This window comes from Amblyomma americanum, chromosome 8, assembly GCF_052857255.1.
Source record: "Amblyomma americanum isolate KBUSLIRL-KWMA chromosome 8, ASM5285725v1, whole genome shotgun sequence".
Lineage (NCBI taxonomy): Eukaryota > Metazoa > Arthropoda > Arachnida > Ixodida > Ixodidae > Amblyomma > Amblyomma americanum.
The window spans coordinates 28549051-28566933 of record NC_135504.1 but is presented as its reverse complement, the minus strand read 5'-3'; the positions used below and the strand labels follow the sequence as shown (position 1 = coordinate 28566933).

At 45.3% G+C, this 17883-nt stretch overlaps 1 protein-coding gene across 2 annotated transcripts; it reads left to right on the top strand.

Moving 5' to 3' along the window:
• The first annotated feature begins 4548 nt into the window (after window positions 1-4548).
• Window positions 4549-12977, top strand: LOC144101224 (sodium-dependent glucose transporter 1A-like). Of its 2 annotated transcripts, XM_077634299.1 has the most exons (4): window positions 4549-4719; window positions 5869-5995; window positions 6545-6703; window positions 10281-12977. In XM_077634299.1, the coding sequence occupies exons 1-4, from the start codon at window positions 4648-4650 to the stop codon at window positions 11330-11332; spliced, it is 1410 nt and encodes a 469-aa protein (XP_077490425.1). In that variant the 5' UTR covers window positions 4549-4647; the 3' UTR covers window positions 11333-12977. The 2 variants fall into 2 exon arrangements, with proteins under 2 accessions (XP_077490425.1, XP_077490426.1); XM_077634300.1 differs by lacking the exon at window positions 4549-4719 and having other exon boundaries at window positions 5895-6024.
• The last annotated feature ends 4906 nt before the right edge of the window (window positions 12978-17883 follow it).

The window sequence follows — 17883 nt, the reverse complement described above, 5'->3', positions numbered from 1 at the left end:
CTCCTTGATTGGCGCTATCCGGTGTTCATTGTTTCTGTGGCAATAAGTGCCACTTGTGTCAGTACATTGTCGTATTCTTTTGTTGTTAAGGGCACTGCCCGCCGAGCTCAGCTTGCGCGCTGCGGCCTTATAGTGAACACAGGGTGGGGTGGTGGCCTGACTGTCTGGCGCAGACGAGCGGAGAATATACATTTCTTCGCTGCAATTTTAAAACCCCACACTTTCTAATGCAGTGAGCTGGTTTCTTAGCAGTCGAATTTTAATACTACCGTGCAAAAGTATGATTAAATTTCTGACGGTGCTGTCTACATTACTAAGCAAAGACTCACTTGTTCTCAGCGATACCAGATTGGTCTAAGCACCAAAACCAGACGTCAGTTCGGCTGTGACAGTGAGCGGTGGTAGGATGTCACGACTATAAATTTCATAAGGAGCTTCGAATCGTCTAATAAAGTAAACAGCCTACCAAATTTATCTTCCGTTCAATTTGTTACAGATCATCAGGACCGGTCAAGCCTCCAGGAGGCTTTTTGCCTGCCATCCTCGACATTATATCTGTATGGTGTAATGTTGGAATAAATATTTGAAATTTGAAATCATCATCAGCCTTACTACACCCACTGCAGGGCAAAGGCCTCTCCCATGTCTCTCCAATTAATCCTATCCTTTGCCAGCTGCATCCACCTTTTGCCTGCAAACTTCTTAATCTCATCCGCCCACCTAACCTTCTGCCGCCCCCTGCTCCTCTTACTTTCTCTTGGAATCCACTCCGTTACCCTTAAGGACCAGCGGTTATCTTGCCTTCGCATTACATGCCCTGCCCAAGCCAATTTCTCTTGATTTCTACTAGGATGTCATTAACCCGTGTTTGTTCCCTCACCCACTCTGCCCGCTTCCGATCTCTTAACGTTACACCTATCATTTATCCTTCCATGGCTCGCTGCGTTGTCCTTAACTTAAGCTCAACTCTTTTCGTTAGCCTCCACGTTTCTGCCCCGTAGGTGAGTACCGGTAAGATGCAGCTGTTGTACACTTTCCTCTTTAGGGAAATTGGTAAACTGCCACTCATGGTCTGAGAGAGTTTTCCGTATGCGCTCCACCCCATTCTTATCCTTCTAGTTATCTCCCTCTCATGATCCGGATCAGCTGTCACTACCTGCCCTAAGTAGACGTATTCCGTCACAATTTCTAGGCTCTCGCTGCCAATTGTGAACTGTTGTTCCCTTGCTAGGCTGTTGAACATTACCTTGGTTTTCTGCATGTTAATATTTAGACCCATCGATCTGCTCTGCCTGTCTAACTCATTGATCATGATTTGCAGTTCACCTGCTGAGTGACTCAGCAAGGCAATGTCATCAGCAAATCGCAGATTATTTAGGTATTCTTCATTTATTCTTATTCCCAACTGTTCCCAATTCAGGCCTCGAAATACCTCCTGTAAACATGCGGTGAACAGCATTGGCGAGATCGTGTCTTACAGATAAGATACGACGAAGAGAAAGACCTGTTCGTAGTTTATGGCCAACTGGCATGACAAAACAGCAGTAACATTAGAGTTCACTCCAAAGCGAGAGGCTCGGCTTCATACATATAGGAGTGTTTACTTGAGAGGTCTTCCTTGACTATCAGTCAACGTTTTTTGATGGTATCTGCTATGGAAGCGAACGCAGTCTACGACATCACGTCCAGTTCCTTGACAATTGTCGCTGCCTCCGGGCCATCACATCTTTTTGCGGAGTTTCGGCTACTTTTTCCTTTCTTTGTCCATCAGTCCGTGAACACCATGAGGAGCAAATAAAACCCGCGGAAAGGTATAGGCTTGAGAGGGATTCGAACTCACGTCTCACAGGTGCCAGCATGTGTAACGGCAACGTGGCACGCTGAGGCCGTTTGAGCTGGCGCAAGCCGAAGGTGCTGCTCCTCCTGTCGTGGGCTTCCACTTGTTCGTGTAATAGCTTGCAATTAGTGTGACAAAACGAACAACAGCATTGCTAAAACTCATTGCTTATATTGTAACGAGAGAAAGCACAGGGATGAAAACGAATATTTGTAAAAGCATTGTAAGAGAGATACGTTTCATCACTTATACTCACGAGATGACCAAGGACGGACTTACAGAAAACAGTTTATGTTTCATGGTGGTTTAACGTCCCAAAGCGAGATTATGGCGGCGCTGGGCCACGGAGGGCATGGTCCGCCGTTACATGCAAGGTTTGGTTTATTGGTTTATTGGGTTCAACGTCCCAAAATGACTCTGGCTACGAAGGATGCCGTAGTGAAGGGCTCCGGAAATTTCGACCACCTGGAGTTCTTTAAACTGCATTGACATTGCACAGTACACGGGCCTCGAGCATTTCGCCTCCATCAAAATGCGACCGCTGAGGCCGGAATCTAACCCGCGTCTTAGACTTACAGAAAAAGATGCAGTAGTAGCGCTAGTAGCATTGGTAGTAGTAGTAGTGGTAGCAGCAGCCGTAGTAGCAGCAGTAGCAGTAGTGGTAGTAGTAGTAGTAGTAGTAGTAGTAGTAGTAGTAGTAGTAGTAGTAGTAGTAGTAGTAGTAGTAGTAGTAGTAGTAGTAGTAGTAGTAGTAGTAGCAACAGCAACAAGCAGCAGCAAAAGCAATCAGCAACAGCAAGCTGCAACAAGTGGTAGCAGTAGGCAGCAAGCAGCAGCGGGAGTAGTAATAGGAGTAGGAGTATGAGCAGTGGTGGTAGTAGTAATAGTAGTAGTATTGTCATTAGCAGTAAAAGTAGCGGTTTATTGAAAAGAAAAACAAAAGGAATAGAGGACGCTGGCCATGGCAATTGCTATATACTAAGGTAAGCAGGTGAGCTGCGTCCACGGGAAAAAGAAAAAACAGGGGATAGGGAGATCACGGGAAGGGGCAGTAACGATAAAATAAATGGAGAAAAAACCCGGGTAGAGCCATACACACTATTTACGCACAAATAATTACATTTATCATTTTTGAAAGTCCAGTGTCTTTCTTTATGACGCGTTCCCCGTTACGTTCGAGCGCGCGTTCGCACCTTCCCTCGCACTCGTTATATTGGCCGCCTTCGTAATTGCTTGCAGTTTTCGCGTTACGTTTCTTCGTGTGTAATTGCTTTTGTGTGCTTGATTGGCTTGTCGCGTGCATAAAATGTCTGTAAATACGATCCTTCCAATGCTACCTCCTCGTACCTTGCATTTGCAAGACCAATCTCACCTGGGACATGTGGCAGCATTGTAAGTAAAAAAAAACAATACTTGGTCCAAGGCGCTATTAACAGGAGAGGATTCAAGGTAGACATGCACATGCCACGTCATCGCTGCTGCGAAGTGGGTGCTTACAAGTGGCGTACAAAAAATAATGAATAAAAGCTTTGTTAGTGAAAACATTCGTTGTGTATTCTGTTGATTAAAACTAAACCGCAAACATGCATTCGCGTAGTGAGGTATTCTAGGCGCAGCATGCATTAGACCCTGTGTGTGTGTTCCCCTGTGTATGCGCCTGTGTTTGTGTTCCCTTCTTTCTTCGTCCTTGTTGCTTAGCGCTGCTTTAATATTATGGATGCATTAGAACGCAGTTCATTTGTCATCCCAGGCAACACGGTTTGATGAGGACAAATTGAGGTGTGTGCATGCTGTATTTAGAGCATATCCCACTTTCTTATTTTCTCCTGTGTGGCAGATGCCTGCGACATGTCTCGAACAAGTGCATTTAGGAATGCTTCTACTGTTTTCACCAATTTTTGAAAGCAAACGGGTACCACAAGTACTTTCGGTGTGCATGGCACTACCGGGAGGGAGGGTGCAAAAGGATCGGCCGTCCCTCTTCCCATTAGCGAATTGCTTTTAAAAATAGACACACTGACGAATCACTTTATTCAGTAAAGCTGTACGCATCGGAAGCCCCCCTCCTAGCTTTCTACTCAGGATTACCTTGTTCCGAAGAGTTCGCAAAAAGTTCGAAATTTAAGCGTCACCTTTGGTGGTAAATTTTTATGCATCGCGAAAATAAAAAAAATGACAAGCGATTGTATGATGTTGTGTTACAATTATGCCTTAGCTGGTGTTGGCTGCACATTTGGCTTTTACTACGATTTGCTTCCCATTTCGTTTTTTCTTTAATTTTATTTCGTTCCCCCTTTCGTTCTCCTTCTTGTGGTTCTGGAACGTGAAGTAGGTGTGTGGTGGAAGGTGGCGATTTTGAAGCGTCTCGGTGGATGGATAGAGTGATTGACGTAGGCTTGTGAGTGGGAGATGAATTTTTACTGGTGGGTGCCCGCATGTGCACCAACCGAAGGGTAGATGCTTCACACAAATTCACACGCGCACACAGTAACCAACTATTTTACGCACATGTTTGACTTGTACTATTCCCCGGACCCTGCTTAATTATGACCGCCGATAAGATATTACCTTTCGAAAGAACCTAGGCTTTTTGCTTCTATCAAAACCTCACGTCTTTTTCCTCGTGATTCCTTTCATCATGAGGGCCGCGTTGTGCTTATCTCTCCATTCTTCAAAACGGGATAAGATAGCTGTACTTCTTTTATCACAGCGACAAGGCTGTCGGAGGCTGTTTCGACTCAGCCGCTTTGATCAGGTGACCACTGGGCATATACCTCTCCCGCAGTCACCACTTCGCTGCTACCGCGACGATGGCGTCCCGTGCGCAGCTGTGGTTGAACCTAGGACGAACGTGCAACTTGAGCCTCGGCAATCTAGGAATGGTACGAGCTGCGTTTATTACATTCCACTTATAGTCGGCAGGTTTGCATGTAAAACAGCTGCCACACCAACACCCAAGGTGTATGCAGCCCGTTTCTGTCTGTGTTTGATACCTTTCATATTAGTGTTCCTGTGTTTCTTCATGAGGTCAGTTCACATTGAATACGTACCGAAGGGGTGAAGCTAGCCTGTTTTACTTTATCGCGATGATGGTAGGTAAAATCACTCAAGATAAAACGTTGATTCCTGTATACAAGCAAATCACCAAAACAATCGTACAGATGAAAGAAATCATGCCCGTTACGGCTGGTTCACATATTTCTATGAAGAAAATAAAGGACTGAATTTTTGCCGCAGGGAAAGAGAAAATAGGCTGCAGGGGCATGCACTTATGTCATGATGTGCGGGTGCAGAAGATGGCAGAAGCATGAACAGCAACCAATGAACAGTATTGTGGTGCAAAAAAGATACTGCAAAAATCAGCCCACCGGACTATGAAAGCTCATAAAACTAAATGCACCGTACATTAATGTAGCTAAGCACGCAACCTGTCGTAAAACTTCATTGCTGGATTATAAGGTCTTCTCAGTGCCGTTGAGTTGCGCATGTTCTGTTTAGCCACCTTGATTTCTACTAAGCTACTGGTGAATTAGTGAATAACAAGAACGCCAATCTCAAGTTGCGAAATCAGTTACGAGGGATGAGTGTGACAAATGTAAAGTCGCAATCGCTTTCTTGACGTGAAGTTGTTCCTTGTGATGTGACCTTATAGCCTGAGAATCGTATGAAAAAGAGTTGATTAGAATATAAGCGAAGCAGCTACTACTAGCAGTCTCTTCATGAATCAACAAGGTTTCCTTTGTTGACCAGGAAAACTGGGTAGGAACCAGGTGACGGCCGATCATCACATACTTTATGCTGACTCGACCGATCTACTCGCACCCTTGTAGATTTACACAAAATAAAAGAAATCTGAGCCCTGTTATTTTCCTGCCACATAATTTTTAATCTTCCTGTTTCAAAACCTCCGATGCTTTACATCAGTGGAACGCCAATCAAAATAACCGATCTCTCAAATTTTCAAAAAGGAAGCGAAAGGAACGGGTCAAGATAGTGTTTCATTTGTCCCTTTGTTCGCATGTACAACTAAGGGTCTCGTCGTTGCCATCACTGGTGCTGCTATGCTGGACTTGGCCCAGCTGTTTGGATCCAGCCTCGCCAGCATCTCGTACCTCATCTTAACACGTGGCATCGGATCCCTGCTTGGTTCTTTCCTTGGTGCGTGAGAGCAACGACGTCTCTTCCACGTTAGTTCTTCTTTGTGGCTAAAGCTACAGCTCCATATGACGTCAGGGCAAGTTTGGGGAGAACAGCCCATTGAGGGTTGTGCACCGGTTGCATGACATAAGGTACTTTAAGATATGCAGATACAGTAACCTTCGAATTGCTTGCTAAATTTAGTTTAGAAGCAATTAATATTTTTAAGTTCTAGTGAAATAGGATGCGGTTTTCCGTGCAGCACATGGATATGGTACAAACATGATACCTTGGCCTACATCAACAGACAAACTTAGCACTCTTTGTGGGGGCAGGAAAATTGTCTCTCGTCAATGACGAAAGTCGTCGGAGTTTACGTGGAAGCCCAATAACAATTCTTCCTCGATATCACTGCCATCTAGGAGACTAGTTCCAACATATATCCGAGTGCTATCATTTTGCCTCATAACCATCGCCAGCATGACTATGCCCACTGCAGGGCAAATGCCTATCCCTTGTCCCTCCATCAATCCTGTCCTAGTCGATTTATTTCGTGTATTTTCTTCCCAGGAGGAAAGCTGCACGACACTTACAACATGCAGGTGGTATCAATCGTGGCAACGGCCCTAACTTGCATCACAGTAGTTATGACACCCCTCAGCGGATATCTGCCGGTGGCGCACGTCATGGTATTTCTGGTGGGGCTGAGCGCAGCTGCATTCGTGACTGGTGAGCATCGTGTCATTAATCTGGGTCATTAACCACAGTAGTATTTCTCTAAAAGTTGAGTTGAACATGTCATGTGTGCTTTTTTGGTTATGGTATTATGGTGAGCATTTGCAAACCTTTCGTTATCCTTTTGGGGTGCAGAAGGATATAAGCGCTCGTAAACATTTATCTCTTGGAGGTTGGAAGGCTTTACAACAAGAAAAAAAGAAACTAATTTGGCATTTTATGTTGATAATGCCTTATTTCATTTTAGGCGAGAGATTTTGCGGCAATATGAAAAGGACGCGCTCCAAGACACTCAATATTGATAATTATGGACACTTCTACCATTGACTGTGTCCAAATGCAGGTGCCTAATCCTCCCTGCATGGACATTAGCACTGGTAGTTATAAGGATTTTCTTTCAAATAACCCAATGTATAGTTTTTGTTCTCCACAAGTATTCATTGCTCTCTTGCTACAAAATTAAATGTATATTAATGATTCAACGACGAAGTGAAACCGCATTCACTTTTCTACAAAGCGTGGCAATAAGCAGACAATCTCATTATGGAGCACCTTAGTGGCACAAAAGCCACAGTTTATGTCCCTTATACTGAGCGTTAATTATTCATATTTTTATTAATATAATATTTTCTCGAGTTTAATTACAAGCGTTTCTAAGCTGCCGTCGACACGATAGTTATGTGCAGCCTAGCAAAGTCTGAAAACGCTCTTTCTTGCTGACCTCCCGATGAAGCCAGTGTACACAATTTGTTTAGATTACCCCGTCAGCCAAAAAACCTCTGCTCAAGTACTAGCATGGTTTCACTGACTGTGTCACTACTCCTGTTTACAGCTCAGATGGCACTGATTTATCGATTGTTTGCCCCTTGCATGGAGGCACGGGGGTTAGTTTTAGAAATTACAAAGAGCTTAAAGCAGAGTGTTCTTTTTTGATCGCGCCCGAAATTGAAGTGCTACATTGTACTGTTTGCGTGCTTCCCAGAACAAATACAGCGAGCGCAGTAAAATCTCACTAAGTGCCACAGGATAAAATCTCCCAAACACTTTCCCGAACCGGGCAGTAGCTACAACATAAACCCGTGGCGGAAACCAACCTCCAATACACGCCCTACTGCCGACTCTGCATTAGTAACCCTCCGTACAGCAAAAGAGCAGGTTTTGTTGAGGTTAACTCGGAAGCAGGAAAAATTTACGCACCCGTTTTAGCATCCAACTTCTTTCATTATATCGCAACCACTCCTGTGTTCACAGCCATCACGTCATCTGTTCTTCACAATAATTATCATATGTGTATTTCCTACTATGTAGTTTCTTTTCCTTAGTACATTCCCTGCTGCCGCTAGGATTGCTTTAATTATTCCGCTCGATCCGCGGCCTCCTGTTTTCGTCTATTTGTCCCACTACTTGAGAAGGCAGATCCACTACGCCCTGTCTTGTAACTTGCTGGCATGAAAATGAAATCTACAAAGCTGAAGTAAGGGAACTAATGGCCGGATTCGCAATGCTGGAGGCTGTAACAAGGCTTTCAAGGGAAACAAGGGTTTCATGAGTGATTCGCCCTCGTGTATTCGGGAACTGGGGTAGCCTACATATGATAACAAAATTGCCAGCCAGTTGCGCATCATTGCAACTCCAGGATTGAAACCCAACTATTGTGCGGCGTACTTCATTTCCCCCTCGCTTTCTCCGTGATGACTCTCCCATTTCTCGGTGAAAATCTATTAGGGCGACATAGTACAAGCGACCGGGTTCAGTGCATTGAAATTCAGTGTGTTCAGCGACAAAAGAAATATGTCGAAAACGCAATACTGAGTTGATCGAAACGGTGGCTCAGTGGTTAGCGCGCTCTGCTACTGATCCGGAATTCCCGGGTTCGAACCCGACCGCGGCGGCTGCGTTTTTATGGAGGCAAAACGCTAAGGCGCCCGTGTGCTGTGCGATTCCAGTGCACGTTAAAGATCCACAGGTGGTCGAAATTATACCGGAGCCTTCCACTACGACACCTCTTTCTTCCTTTCTTCTTTCACTCCCACTTTTATCCCTTCCCTTACAGCGTGGTTCAGGTGTCCAACGATATATGCGACAGGTACTGCGCCAATTCCTTTCCCCAAAAACCAATTATTATTATTAGCGATATTGCCTGGCCCTGCTCAAGGTTTCAATTCAACCCTCTCGGTGTTGTTGAATACTTACCTTTTGCCTGCTATGAGTATATAATGCCGACAGAAATTCACAAAGCTGTGCATTCGACCAACCCGATGTTTAAGCGCGGATGGAGATAACAATTTGCTGACAGTGGCCACGGAAAAAAAACTAAAAATTGAAAACGGGTTTTTGGAGAAAGGAAATGGCGCAGTATCTGTCTAAAATATCGGCGGACACCTTAACCGCGCCGTAAGGGAAGGGATAAAGGAGGGAGTGAAAGAAGAAAGGAAGAAAGAGGTGCCGTACTGCAGGGCTCCGGAATAATGTCGACCACCTGGGGATCTTTAACGTGCACTGACGTCGCACAGCAAACGGCCGCCTATGCGTTTCGCCTCCATCGAAACGAGGCCGCCGTGGTCGGGTTCGAACCCGGGTACTCCGGATCAGTATCCGAGAGCCCTAACCACCGAGCCACCGCGGCTGGTCAGTGACCGCCGCGATCACCCAGTTTAAGTCCGGCCAGGCACTGTGTCGTTTAATCCGGGCCTCGTGTCTTGTGCGATAAGCCACGACCAAGCCATAGGCGATGTCCTAATTTTCTTATTTCACACTTTTCATTTTTCAGCGAACTAAGTTTCCTCCTCCCAGTTTTTTTCGCGATTTTCACGGAATCAACGCCACGTTGCGGCGGTCCCGTGAACAGGGACCGCAATGCTCAGTTGCTCCAAGAAAATAGTCCGCGGGGAAGGATACATCACATTTTTCTCGCTTTCCACCTGCACACGCGATTAAAAATCTGTATTGGTATCTAGAGTGGCACACGGTCATCAAACTGATGTGCTAAAATAAAGCGCAAATTCGGTCAGTGAGAACGTTTCGAGCTTGATTTCCGTGCAAGCCGCATGACAGTCGCTGAATATTGCTTACCCTTTGAGCGAAATGAAAAAAAAAAGCGCTTCTCGTACGGTCATTCACCCGTTCTGCGAGCCTGCTACCTCTATGTTATTGATATTTATTTCCATACAAAGCGCACGTAAACTGTTCACCGCTCCGCATGCATGTCCTCCGTAATGACACGCCAGGAAGAGACTTCATGTCTTTCGGTTAGTTCTTTTACACAGTCGAGCGAGGAAAGACTAATTGGCACGAGCTCGCCACCATTGACAAAAAATCGCGAGCTTATCGCGTCATACTGGATAAACTGAGGCGCCCCGTCTGGGTCGTCAAAGTTAAAAATATGCACTGAATTTTGGCCAGCGGAACGTAGCAAAGCCAGTACTTTCTAGTCATCCACTCTGCCTTCTTTTCTCCGCAATCTCTCTCTCTGTATTGGAATGGCCATCTGTCTTTCGTCTTCTAGGGCCAGCTATTGCGCCCATATGTTTTTGTAAAGCTGTAGTATGCCCAATATTGCATCTATGTACAGGTGCAAACGTGTGGATCATCAGGATGTGGCCGGAGAACACCACCCCCGCACTAGAAGCGTTCCACCTGGCCTTTGGAGTTGGCGGCCTCTTGGGTCCGTTCATTGCCAGGCCGTTCCTGTCCACAGTTGTCACGGGCAACACGACCGAATTGAGCACAGCCGGATTTTATTTTGGATCAGAGGAGAAGCAATTCGACTCCCCTGGACTACTGAGTGTGCCCAACGATACGGCAGCCACGAATACCACAGGCGAAACCCACGTCGCCTACGCGTATGGAATTGTCGGCGCCTTTTATTTCATCCTCACCTTATCGATGATTGCTCTTTATTTGGTGGACAGAGCGGACTTCAAGCCAAAAGCGGAGAAGACTCCAGATGGAAGCCCTGCAACAGTGGAGGAACGAGCTAGAGACGTCTGTTTCACTAGGACTGTCCTGGCCGCCATGTGCACTTTCATTGGTTTTTACGTAGCGCTGGAGTGCACCACTTCGCAAATGGTGGCTTCATTTGCAGTGAAGAGCAATCTTCATTTCTCGAAGGCATCTGCTTCTCGCGTAGAAGCAATGTTTTTCCTGTGCTTTTCCGCAAGTCGCTTGGCCGCAGCTCTGGTCACAGTCAAACTGCCCCCCTTCTGGATGCTGGTGATATCGCATACCATTCTTCTCCCTACAGCCATTGCACTTGTAATCTGGGGTTCTAGTATCGACACGGTGCTCTGGGTGTGCATTGCACTCGCTGGCATTGGTCAGGGCCCGGTCTACGCGGCCGTCATGTCCTGGACAGCAGGACACATTCAATTCAGCAACAAAATGATGTCTTTAGCTGTTGTCACAGAATCTATAGGAGGATTGACAGCACCTACCCTTGTAGGTCAGTTCATGGACAAAATCCCTAATGTGTTTATGTACGTCTGTCTTGGGGCCGTTGCGTTTTGCGCTATTATTTTCTTTTGTATGTATCTTTACCTGAGGATAGCGCCTAATCTAAGCAACGACAAGGTTTGCCTTATCAACGACACTGATGATAAGCCTCACGAAGGAGTTTCGTGTTAATATTTACTCATGCGCGAGCAATAGCAGGCTGTAGACACAGATGGGGGTGTATCCGTGTCGCTTTGGTAACTTGCAGGTCAAGCTTTAAAGGGACCCTGAAATGATTTTGATGGGCATATTCTAGTGCAGCATATCTGTAGAGGTGGTCTTTGTGGGTTTTGGAGTCAAATTTGAAAGCTGTGCGCGGACCCTATAATTTATAAATAATATTTAAAAATCGCTGCTGACAGTAGCTCGCAACCGATTATGGCGACACACCTCACCCCGCATCCCCAACTCCGATGACGTCAGTTGGCAGAAGGGCCAGCTTTCAAAATCGCGGTTTTTGAAAAATTGTTTTTAAATTATAGTTCTCACGTAGAGCTTTCAAATCTGACTCGAATATCCAAAAATAACACCTCTACCGATCTATTGCACTAGAATATGCCCATCGAAATCATTTCAAGGTCCTTTTAAGAACGTCAACTCATATGTCGACTCAGTCAACCCCAGAGCCAGAGTACAGCAAGCAATTTCGTCAACACATATTTACTTCAGGATTTTGCAGTTGCAGCGTTATAATCCGTAAACTCTGCGGTGTGGGCTACATATTGAGACAATATGTACGGCGCAGCCTAAGGATGTATACTAGTGCTCAAGTTCACTAGCCGGAGTACGGATACTGGGCATGGAGACTAGATCATAAATGAACTGTGACCACATAGAGAATGATCACAACAAAGTTGCATCAGTCCTTATGCATCGGTTCCATAATGCTTCTATTTTAAATCAACTGTTCAGAATTAATACAGTCATAAGCTTATGAGTTCAAGGCGACTGAAATCTGGTTTTCAGATATTTTTCTTTTGGAAATGTATTTCCTGATTCTATCCTTTATGTGAAGCTGTTTTACCATGCTGAAGCCTTCGAGAAGCTAAAATTTGTCAGAAAGGATTTCCCTTTCCTCATAGCTTTTAGTGACCAACGCCCAATTAAAAAATATAGAAAAGAAACAATGAGCATTCCTTTAACACAAACATGTTTCCTGTTAAGTGCTTTCATTAGTAAGTTAACAGGCTTCATGGTTTGCTTTTTAGCCTTATACTGCACCACTAATTCCACACCGCAACCTTAAATCTGTGTAAGATAAACAGAACCTTAGTTCGTACTTTTCAAGGCCTTTTGGCTTTTAAGGGCGCTGTACCACCCCACTATACGAGCGACTACTCACTTCATACGAGCACCTCAAGATCAAAATTACGATTACAGTTACGCACACTAGTCATCCGTCGTAATGCAGCACGTCTATGTGTATTTCCTAAATTCTTTCACAATATCCCAGCATCCAATCAAATCATCTCACCCTCGCATCACACTTCCCGCCATAACCACCCCAATGCTGTATACTCGAACATGCTCATATCACAACATTCCAGTAATCGTTTTTTTAAGACTGACTGGAATGACGTCCCGACTGAAGTGGGTGCCATCGTGAACCATCGACTATTCAAATCCGCCATTGCGGAAGGTCATTCACCATTGTAAACTATTGTGCATCATTTTAAATAATGCATAATGTTATTTTTGCAACGTTATCCCCATCCCTCATGTAATGCCCTGCAAGGGACCTTTGAAGAATAATAAAGAAAGAAAGAAATCAAACCATTCAGCGTGGTTACTTTTGGCACACATGGTACTTATGTTCTTTCTTATAGTGTTCCGTGCAGTTTTATTAAGGTTCTTTTTTTCTTAATCTTTTATCTCGCTGCGGCGATTTCTAATTCCTTTGAATTTAGTCCCGGTTTATCTTTGACCTATAGATGCAAATTTCTATCATACTGCATTATAATTTAGCCCTCATGGCGTAAAAGTTTCGAATCCTCGATAACGCCGGGAATCGAACGGATTACCGGCGGTAGAAGCTTTCCATTGGTCTCGTCCTGGGCTTCTTTGTGGTGAAATGGCTGACCAATCCCAGATTGCGACGAAGAATGCCCTGTGCCTTGGCTCTGTGTCGCCAAGCTGCCGCTGCTTCATGAAAATGTAAAATCTTCAGCTCACTATTCCAGTCCTTAACAATACCCCAGAAAAACTTTGGCGTCGTTTTGGGGGCTTTAATAAACAGTGATAGCTATCACTTAATTGTGCTGTTTCTTCACTATAAAAAGATAAATAAAATACGAATATTTAACAGGATTGTGACATGACAAGTCAGAGGGTGAACATGTGGCATGTATTGAGAGCTGCCGGTTAATCACCGGGGACAATGTAAAGTGCACAAAAGGATGCCAACAGGAGCGTCTTCGCATTTCGCGGCCATCTCAACTGGAACGCAGCCACCGCAGCCTGGAATCGAACCTTCGGTCAGTACAAACACATCACAGCACATCGCACCGTCACCATACAGAAAAAAAAGAACAAACATTTGATCATTCTGCAAACGACAGTTCCAAAAAAAGAGCAGAACAAATTCTAGTCCTAAGGAAAACGTGCACAAAAAATAACCTCCTCAAACAAGGCTAAGGGCTTGTTGTTCAATATACCGGAAAACAAAATCACAGGCGCAGACCTTATGCAACAAGATTCACGGCCGTAAGAACCTCTTTCTCAGTTCATTTTAGAACCTGGGTTGCTATCTAGTGAGTATGGTCAAAATGGTATCGATTCGTCCTCTAGAAGTGCCCAAGAAGGTATCGGGCATTTGAACACGCATCTGTGTGCCGGTGAAAAAAAAAGCACTCGGAATCGTATGCATTCCAACAGGTGGTAGTGCATTTCAAAGCCGTTATTAGCACTCACCACATTAAGAACAACTCACTTTAAAACACATTTGAGTGAAGACCGAGGTGCAGTTTTCCACTATGCTTCGGAATCGCCATACTCTTCTCTATATTGGACACTATCCAGCGCGCAGCGAATAGCTTGAAACAAAGAAAAATAGGTTTCCGGCATGTCTTGATACTACAGTATGATATCCTAAGGGCTTAGAAAAATTCGCTGATATAATATACATTCCGGTTATCAGGAGGATAAAAGGTAAGACGAATGAACCAGATGGACAAAGCACGTGCTCACTCATCATTGCCTCTCTCTCCATGCAAGAAGCGACATGAGCGTGTGCGAGATAATTATGGTCAATAGTAATAATGTGAAACAAAAACTTGCATACGCATTAGGCATCTGAGATACTGAACAAGTTCTCAGAAAAAAATAAAGTTAGTTTATCACTAACCTTTCACGTCATACTTATTCTCAGGTACCAGTAAAATTATGCCCAGTTAGGAAGCTTCCACTCAGCTCCAAGGACTTTCGCCGACCTTCGATCTCAGCTATCAAAGCAAGTGACCTCACCAACCCACGAGTGCATTACTAGTTCACATTGCAACCATTGCCGCAAATGTTTTCGAAATATTTCTATTGAATTCCACCTAAAATTAATAAGTTTTATTGGCCAAAGTTACAAAAAAAAGAAGTGGAAATCAATGCATCTTCTGGTAGAGGCTTCAGGTAGTAAGAATATCAAAAGGGCAATGACAATCAAATATTTCTGTGAGAACAATAAATATGGACGATTGGTGTAATTGGTGCGGAAGATTTTGCGTTAACATTACAGATCTCCTTGGAGAGGGCGTTGTTATCCAGTCCGTCAGTCACCTTGTCACACGTTGTACCCATACTTTACTTTCCTGATCCAATAGAGCGATAACAGTGTGACGAACCGTGCCCCGTCTCCAGTTTCCACCACCTGCCAGCCATTACCTCCTACTCTGTCTTCGTACTTCCTCTCCCACCCTCCCTAGCCTTCCTCTCCTCTCAAAGTGCAGAGGGAGATTTTCCTTTCTCCACTTAGCCACCTGCGAGCCGAGGCTTCCGACGGACGGAAGGACTGACACTTCAACTTGAGGGTTCGGATGCTTACGAATGAAAAAAAACGGCACTTTTCCAGACGAAAAAGGTAGGAAAAAGGAGGAAACTATTTCACCATTTGTTTAGCCCTTTTATTTCTTTTATGGATGGATGGATGGATGGATGGATGGATGGATGGATGGATGGATGGATGGATGGATGGATGGATGGATGGATGGATGGATGGATGGATGGATGGATGGATGGATGGATGGATGGATGGATGGATGGATGGATGGATGGATGGATGGATGGATGGACGGACGGACGGACGGACGGACGGACGGACGGAGGGACGGACGGACGGACGGACGGACGGACGGACGGACGATGGGACGGACGGACGGACGGATTGTTAAAAGTGGGAAAAGCGTAAGAAGGGAAAGATCGAGAGGTTACCGTGAGGGCGGGAAAGGTCACGCATGCGAAAGAGAAAGTGACGAGGAATGAAAAGCCAGTTGAGATCGCAGCATGGAGCCCGACCGCATTGCCCTTTAGTCTGGAACATCACAGGACGCCCGCAGGAAGTATGTAGACTGATGCTCAAACGTGAGTGACAAGCGCCTTGATGACTTTCCTAGCAGACGAAAGTTGGAGCGAAGGTACCAGAATCTTGGACACCATCAGAAGGACACACATCTAAGTGGCGGAGCACTGCCTCTAAGGCACGAATCAAAGATCGCTAGATTTCTTCCACCGGCATTTACACCAAAACTTTCCCACAGTAAGCGATGAGCGTTGGAGTCGCCGCTGGTGATCCATGGTGCCAAGGTCCTCTCCATGATGACCGGCAGCCTCTTAAAGTGTAAGGGAGAATGTGGACAAACTACAGAGCCATGGCTTTAACAAAGTTCTGAAACCCCTTGACAGAGCACGTCCAGCACCTTGAGTCCGCCTCGAGCAAGTGGAGACTCGAGAGTCTAGACAGTGGGTAGAGATTGGAGCACGCGAATCGCGTCCACCGTAGTCCTCAGCATAGCAAGAGATTGTAGGTCTTGCTCTGAAAGTCGATGCGTAGCAGCTGGTGGCGCCTTTATTTCTCTACCCTTCTCATTTCCCGCTGTCAAAGATAATGGCCAATACTTATTAGCCAAAATTTCCGTTTTGCCGTGACAGAGCTTCAGCTCGACGATGCGAGTTCGAGCCTTGCAGTATGTAGCCTTAGCAGTATGCAGCGTTAAAAAGGGGTTTCCTTGACAACTGTCTGCGGCGAAATGAGAGCTCACCCTATATTTTTTGTGTGTGCGTGTGTGTGTGTGTGGGGTAGGGGGGGGGGGGGGGCTTTTTAAACGAGTAATCATGAGATCTAAGGGAGTTGGAACATCTGAGCACTCATCCATTTCAGGTTGCGGTGCTATCAGGCTCAGCACACTTTGAGCCCACTGTCGCTTTGCCGCAGACAGCTCCCACGTGGTTTGGTCTCACGCATTTGTGGGATTGCAGTGGTTTCGGAATAAACGGTTTCACTGCATGCCGAAGGTGGCCTACTTTTACATGTAAGGTCAGACAGTAACCTCTGAAAGCAATATTCAATTCAGCGCCATAAATGTTAATTTCAGGGGTGACTTTCTCCCCTAAGATGTAAAAGTACGCGTTTTTAGGCTACCTCCGATCTTTAGAACATGCTAGATTCTCTCCTTATTATACTTCCTAATGTCGATTACCTTCCGCTCATTAGTTACGTTTGACAGCTCTGCCAGTTCCATTTTGTCGGCAGGGTTAGACGCTTTGGCCTTTCTTAATCAGGTCTTTCGTCTCCTGAGATAGCTTGCTGGTGTCATGTAGAACCAACCAACTGCCTACTTCTACTGCACACTCCGTAATGATAGCTGCTAGATTATGGTCAATGCTAGAACATTAAGGTAGCCGTCCTCGGTTAAATCCTAATATCTGTTCCGGGGCAAGGACCTGAATTCCCCTGCTTTCGCTTTTAGAACCAATCCGTTAAAGGGCTTGTGGTTAACTAGCTCCGCTACCTCTTCAAGTCTAGGCTAAATCAAGACCATACCACCCGTACATTGCTACATCGCACTTTTCTGAGTACATACTCATCTTGCAGGATGTCAAGGTGAGGGCACAGTATGAAGTCTATTAAGGCGAAAGCCTTTAATGGCTCGTACTAGCGGTGACCGTCCGTCCGGTCACGTGACCTCGCGGTGTCCGTCCATTACATCCTAGGTCACGTGTCCTTGTCCGTCCGTTTCATCTAGGTCACCTATGTCCCGTGACAAGGTCACGGTCACGTGTCCTAGACTGTGAGCAAACCGCCCACTGGCTTCCGCATTCATTGCTGTTAAGAGATATCTAAGTGCCTCCAACGAATTATTTCATTTTTAGTCTCGCCATAGGGGCTCTTCCACGATCATATCCTGTTCTCCGGTTTGCAGAACAAGGTATTCATGAACCAAAAACTATTTCTCTCTGTGAACTCCACTAATAACTGCCCCTTAATATTACCAAAGTATATGACATTGTCGCGCACTGCATAATCTGCAGTCTGCTTCTTGCCTACCTTGGCTTTGATGTCGGCCATCAGTACTGTGCTCTGTGCTTTTACTTTGTGTTTGTATTTCCTATAGAGGATTTGTATTGCCTATGGACTGTTCTCTAGGGTTCGTCTATAGAGAGTCTATAGACTTTCAAAAGAAATTTTTGTAAGGTATGTC

Bases quoted from the DNA above. Each gene is read 5' to 3' on its own strand.
- LOC144101224 (XM_077634299.1), top strand. From the start codon at position 4,648: ATGGCGTCCCGTGCGCAGCTGTGGTTGAACCTAGGACGAACGTGCAAC. The intron at 5,996-6,544 runs GTGCGTGAGAGC...TTTTCTTCCCAG, and splicing joins CCTGCTTGGTTCTTTCCTTG to GAGGAAAGCTGCACGACACT. The intron at 6,704-10,280 runs GTGAGCATCGTG...ATCTATGTACAG, and splicing joins CGCAGCTGCATTCGTGACTG to GTGCAAACGTGTGGATCATC.